At 57.2% G+C, this 6,629-nt stretch overlaps 1 protein-coding gene across 1 annotated transcript; it reads right to left on the reverse strand.

The window, feature by feature from the left end:
• Positions 1-1,905: 1,905 nt before the first annotated feature.
• On the reverse strand, positions 1,906-6,558 carry STOML1 (stomatin (EPB72)-like 1; the record flags this gene model as incomplete). Its single annotated transcript, XM_009578486.1, has 7 exons — positions 6,411-6,558; positions 6,113-6,219; positions 5,816-5,965; positions 5,111-5,314; positions 4,038-4,254; positions 3,203-3,421; positions 1,906-2,100 (listed from the first exon to the last, which is right to left on the reverse strand). Coding segments are annotated over exons 1-7 (1,240 nt in total), but the record flags the coding sequence as incomplete, so codon positions are not given.
• Between the last annotated feature and the right edge of the window lie 71 nt (positions 6,559-6,629).

The following is a 6,629-nucleotide window of genomic DNA, read 5'->3' on the forward strand; positions in this document are numbered from 1 at the left end:
CCAGCTATCTGCACCGTGGGGACCACCAGGAAAGGGGGACCACCAAAAACGGGGGACCACCACAAAAGGGGGACCACCACAAGAAGGGGATCACCACAAAAAGGGGACCATCATGAATGGGGGACCACCAGGAAAGGGGGACCACCACAAAAAGGGGACCACCACAAATGGGGGACCACCACAAAAGCGGGACCACCACAAAAAGGGGACCACCACAAATAGGGGACCACCACAAATGGGGGACCACCACAAAAGCGGGACCACCACAAAAAGGGGACCACCACAAATAGGGGACCACCACAAATGGGGGACCACCACAAAAGCGGGACCACCACAAAAAGGGGACCACCACAAATAGGGGACCACCACAAATGGGGGACCACCACAAAAGCGGGACCACCACAAAAAGGGGACAACCACGAATGGGGGACCACCACAAAAAAGGGGACCACCATGAAGGGGGGACCACCAGGAACACGTGGGGTTCACCCAGCCTGGCAGCCCCAAAAGGAGAGGGCATGGTGGGACACTACTGTCACCTCCCCTCCGGGCTTTTGATGCCTGTAGGATCTCCAAAGCCTGGCCCAGGCTGGTGCCAGCCAGTCCCAGGCCTTGAAGAAGACATTTAGCAGGTGGTTTGGCCTGAATGCACCCGTGAAACATTTAAATTGGAAACATTTCAATTCTGGAAACATTTCAATTCTCCTTGCCCCACCTTGGCAAGCAGCCCCTTGCATGGACAGGCCAGGCCAGCAGGACCGGTCTGCTTGTCCCACTGGTCCAGCAAAACATCCTGAGGGCTGGTAAAGCTGCCTGGAGCTCCAAGACGTTTTAACCCCTGGGGTGCTGGGTGCTGTAGGGGAGCTGAGCATCCCCGGAGAGGCCGTGCCGCATCCTGACAACCCTTCCTCACCGTGGCAGGACTTCATGTGTTCATCACGACCATATGGTGAAATGGAGCCACACCACGCAGCCTCCTTGACTGGCAGCAACTCCTACGCCCTGGCCACCGCATGGCCTCTTTACACAGCACCCTGGGGTCCCTTGGGGAAACTGAGGCACCGAGGGGTGCAGCCCCATCTGCCTGCAGAAGTCATCAGCCCATCGCTGTCCAAGTGCAAGGCTGCAGACGAGGTTTATTGTCCATGGAGAGTTGATAGAAAGGAAGCTTACAAAATAAATAAATATCTATATACGCCTATATACAGTCCACACGCCTCCCACGGACAGGCCTTGCACGCATGCAAAAGCACTTTGAAGCACAAATTAGCGCAATGACTTATTACAAACTGCCATGTCGCGAAGGCTCAGGTACCTCCAGGAAGGTCATTCCCCAAATCGCCACCTCTGCTCCTTCCCCATAAAGGCCAGCATCCCGACAGCAGTGCCACGCTGGACCCCGACCCCAGCCCGCTGGTGGCATCCCAGCCTGGTCCAGCCAGCCCTCGTGCCCCGCTTTGGCTACCCACCCCACTCCACGACTACCGTCCTTGGCCACAGTGTCCCCAAGCTCTTCCCAGTCCAATCTGCTCCGCTCATGCCCCTTCCAGTCTGAGATACCTGGCCGTGCAGCCCGTTGTGGGGGCAGCAGGACATCGGTCTGTGCCCTGGTGGCATATTGGCCAAGGGACCTGGAAGCAAACTGGCACACGCTGGGGTGCCAACGGGTTCCCACCCCGTAATGTTGTAGGCAAAGGATGGGCAGGGGAGGTAAAGCCAAGGACAAGGACAAGCAACGGAGCTCAGCCTCAGTTTCCCTGCTCAGGTCTTCACCCAACGGTGAAGGAGTAGGAGCTCCAGCAGGGCAACGCCCCCACCACGCAGCACCCCTATATGTCCTCTGCTCTTGCACACCTACAAAGACACATGCACACAGACACGCACCCACACGCATGCTCTATCTACGTTGCTTCATCGCCTTGACGAGCTCCTCCAGCTTCAGGGCAAGGTGCAGGTCGCCTTTCACCTGCAGCCTCCCGCTCATGTAGGCACTCAAGGGGCGCAGGTTGCCCAAGAAGAGGTCCTGCAGGTCTTTCTCTGCCACCTCCAGAATGACGTCAGGGCTGCGCTCAGGTACGCCGCGGCCAGCTCGCCCGCTGCCTGTAGGACACGATGGGTGGGAGAGGGAGAAACAGCAGTCTTCAGGATCCAGCCTTGCCTGCTGGTGTTTCCTCCGCTGTTTCACATGGGTTGAGTTGGGCCAAGTGACAGACAAGGGCCTGGCAGGGGGATTTTGGAGACAGGAGTCCTTACTCCTTATGGAGATAAATTTCTCTTGTGTTGCTCCACCAATGTCCTGTTACAGTGGTCCACCTCCAAGCCCTGTCCTACTTTTGCCATGGTGTGCTGGTTGTGCTGGTTTTGGCTGGGATAAAGTTAATTTTCTTCATAGTATGGGGCCATCACTCTGAATGTCCCCCCTTCCTCCTTCTTCCCCCAGCTTTCTATTGCTGAGCATGACGTCATATGGTATGGAATATCCCCTTGGCCAGTTGGGGTCAGCTGTCCCAGCTGTGTCCCCTCCCACCTTCTTGTGCGCCCCCAGCCTACTCGCTGGTGGGGTGGGGTGAGGAGCAGAAAAGGCCTTGACTCTGTGTAAGCCAAAAAAAGCAGGAACGAAAACATCCCTGTGTTATCAACAATTTCCAGCACAAATCCAAAACACAGCCCCATCCTAGCTACTGTGAAGAAAATCAACTCTATCCCAGCCAAAACCAGCACACATGGCCACCAGGAAAACCATCAGCACCCACAGGTGAATGGATTAGGATGCTGAGAGGACATCTGACAGCATGGCAGTGGCCCAACGCGCTGGCCGTGCATGTCCCTCCATCGCTACCCCTTTGGGCTGGTGGCATACAAGAGCCAACAAACCTTGAGGTCTCTGAGCCATCCCACTTGGCCAGCCACGAGGAGACCTGGCTGGCAATTTTCTATCAATACTCTCTTTCTGAAGGAAGACTCATGGTTTTAACCCAAAACAAATTATAGTTTGGACTTTCAGGGAGCATGGACTCAAGGCCACGGTCACCGAACTGCAGTGCTCAGCTGATGGACCCTGGGGTGCTTTTCATGGAGCTACCAAACGGGCTTGGTTTGGGACCCCCTACCACCAAGCTCGGTGGGGTTCACAGCATGCAAAGCGGGCACAGGCACCAAACACCCGCCCGCCTCCAACACAACAACCCCGAAAAGTGGTGACCTGAGGAGAGGTCTATGAAGTAGGTGCTCTGGGTGCCGCTGGGCAGGGCGATGTTGACCTGGTAGGATGCTCCCACCTGGCCGACCAGGGCCTCGGAGAGGACGGGCTCCACCGCCGAGAGCAGCTCGTCCACGCTGGGCTTCCTCCGGGCGCTGCTGGTGGCGGCAAGGAGGGGAGCGGTGGGAGGCTCCACCTCGTTCACCGTCTCCACGCTGTCTGCTGGGGACAATGAGACAGAAGCGGGTTGAGGGGACACCTTTGGGTAGTGAGCTTTGCTGGTCTGCATAGACCCACCAGAAGAGGTCTCCAGAGCAAAGAAACCCACTTATCTAGCAAGTTTCCAGCAAGGCAAGAAGAGGACAATATGGTTTTGCCAGTTCCTACTGCCTGCTCCTCTGTCTGCCATGGGTTACTTTTCCCCTGCTACCAGGGGGTGGAAAATCATCCCTGAAAGATACAGGGAGGCACAAATTGGTGCAGGGTTTCTGGAAAAAAATCCATGTTGACTCTCTCGGCAAGCTCAGGCTTGGGTTTGCCTGATGGAAATGCTGAGGACTAAGTTGGTCTTGAGCCCAGGCTCCTACAGATCTGCTCCTGCCCTCCCCAGTCCCATCTCCAGCGTCTTGTTAGAAAAGTTGTGTTGTGCCACGTGCCGTAGGGAGCCATGCCCAAAGCAGTCCTCTCTCCTCCTCCCTACCAGCCTATTTGTGCTCTGCTTGCAGGAGCGTGATCTCTCTCAGACTTTGACTCCTCTGTCAAACAGCCAACGGACACAAAGGTCATCGGGCAGGAGGGACATCCTCCAGCAGAGAAACGGTGGCCCTGGGTTGGTTACCTGCCTCCGGAGCGCCGGTCCCACTGCCCGCCAGAGCCAGGGTGTTGCTGAAGAAATGGGCAGCCAGCTGCCCAATGGTGCCCTCCAGCCCCTCCAGCCCGGGCACGGGTGGCATGGTGACCAGGTTCTCCCGGGGTGGCTGCAGCACGGCCTCCATGCTCAGCTCCACCCGGTCCACCTCCAGGCCCCAGGACTTGGTCATGTCGTTAATCTCCAGCTGCAGAACCGGGAAGAAAGGGAAAGGTGTTGGCAGCCCAGGCAGAGCTGGGTATGGTCATGGAGACCACCCACCACAGCACCCCCAACCATGGGCATTCCCATAGCTTGTACTTCTGCCACCCACCAGCTTTAAATGCAGGGTGCTGAACCAGGCTTAGCAGTCCATCTCCTCCAAGCTGTCCACTCACGTTCAACCCTGCTTGCCCCGTTGCTCTCCTGGCTTGGAGGAGGTCAGGACAGGGAGGACAGGTCTGTCTTGTTCTCCTTTCTGTGGCTTCCTCCCAAGCTGGCCCCTTTCCTCGCTCTTCCCTGGGCACCGTGGACTGGCATGGTGCTGGCATGGTGCTCCACCAGGCAGCATCTCTAACCTCCAGACTACCCTAGACACCCCAGAGATACCACTATATCTCCCCAGCCTCCTTTTATATCCTCCCTTGCAGATATTCAACCCATAAGCTCTTGGCCTGGCCCAGGTCAGCTACAGGCACTAGTCATCGTCCCTCTGCCACCGCCCTGTCCTGCTTCTCTTCCCAAAAGCCTTTTCCAATTTGCCGCTCCCTCCAGATATTTTCCTGGTGGAGATACGGAGGTCGAATTTAAGCCTGCCAACAACACCTGGGCTTTTCTGTGCGGCCAAACCCCTTCGAGATAAGCCACAGAGCTCCAGAGACCCACAGGCTGAAGGTATCTGCTTCCCACTAATCACCACATCTTCCCAGCTCTTCTCCTTGGCCAGCTCCATGGCCAGGTGGACTTTCAGCAGCGACAGCTTTTCCTTACTGTTTTTTCCATACCAAGAGCCTGAGGATTTGGGGGGGCTTGGGGGCTCTGTGCAGGGTGGGGGCAGTTCTCACCAGCAGCTGCTCCCCGATCCTCAGCTTCTCCACCTGGATCTCGCGGAGGCTCTTCTTCACCAAGGTCTTGGTCATGGCGTTCTGCGCCGTCATCCGGGTGGCCGCGATGAGGTCTTTCACCATCATGACGGACAGCACGGGGTCCCACACCCGGAATTGGACGTCGGCACCCATGGAGATGACCGCCCCGTCCTTGGAGGTCACCTGGAGCAGAGGGGAGTCAGGATCTCTCCCCTTCTTTGCCCCACGGCCCAGCTCTTGTGCATAGAGCCTGGCAGCAAAGGCATTCACTTTTTTCCCAGCTGGCAGCCGGCTCTAGATCTCTTTATTAAGAGGGTTATTAGAAACAAAACCAACCCAAATGATGAAGTTTGGGCTAGTCTGAATGGTGAGGCCAGTTTCCAGCACTAGGCTGTTGCTGAAAGACATCTGGGAAGGATAGGGATTGATGTTTTTAAGATGTCTCCAGCCAGGAACGTGCATTGAACAAGGTGTGCAAAGTCAAGGGTTGCTTTTCAGCTGCAGGCAGGTGAGGACTGGGGGTTCACAGAACCAGCTACAACCCCCCTCGCCTCACCGTGAGGATGGAGGAACTGAAAGTTGGGTCCGTGCACGGCACCAAGAGTCAGACCGTGCCAAAATCCACCTGCGCTGTGTATTTTAGAGATGTCTCTCCATCCTGCCCTGAGGCCCAAGGCAGCTCACCTTGCAGGGGGGCACGTTGAAGGCCCTCGTCCTCAGGTCCACTCGCTGCCAGTGATCGATGAAGGGCAGCAGCAAGACCATGCCGGGTCCCTGCGGCGCCCGGATTCGGCCCAGGCGGAAGATGATAATTCGCTCGTAGGTGGGCACGATCTGGAACAGGAAAGTTTAAACCAGGGCAGAAGCAAAACCCTGGGTCCTGCGGTGCCTGCGGAGCAACGGGACCAGGGGCAGCCGGGAATGGTCCCCCCCATGGAGGATGGGTTGTCATCCCACTTCTCATATGCTTTCCTCCCTTACCTTCAAGGCAAACCATCCTGAGATGGGGAAGGTGACAACCATCAGCAAGAAGACCAAGGAGGTGATAATCCCATGGCAGATCCAGGATAGCCAACCCTGGGAGGAATCTGCAGGGGGGTGACAGGGGGATGTACCTGCTCCAAAACCCCTTTCCCTCTCCGTGAACCCCCATCCGAGCCTCCCCCCTTGCACCCCAGGGAAGCTGGCATTGTGGGGGGCACCCAGCCAGTGCGACATCCTACAGCAGAAGTGGCAATAGGGAGGAAGGCAGCAACTCTCCTCTAAGGTCGGGACTCACCTGCAGTATTCCCAGCTGGCCCCAGAGGGTCTTGCTTGGATCCGAAGGAGAAGAAGCCCTTCTGGGCACCGTAGAGCCCGATGCTGGACTGCTGGAAGCGGTCAAAATCTCCCAAGGGAAGGGCCTGGTATCCCGACCGGCTGAACATGGTTGCTGGTGCCTGGCACGGGACCTCGCTCCCGGTACTCGGAGCCCTCTAAGCCCGGCTCCCCGCTGCCA

The sequence above is a fragment of the Fulmarus glacialis genome, unplaced genomic scaffold (assembly GCF_000690835.1).
Source record: "Fulmarus glacialis isolate BGI_N327 unplaced genomic scaffold, ASM69083v1 scaffold33425, whole genome shotgun sequence".
In the NCBI taxonomy this organism is placed as follows: Eukaryota; Metazoa; Chordata; class Aves; order Procellariiformes; family Procellariidae; genus Fulmarus; species Fulmarus glacialis.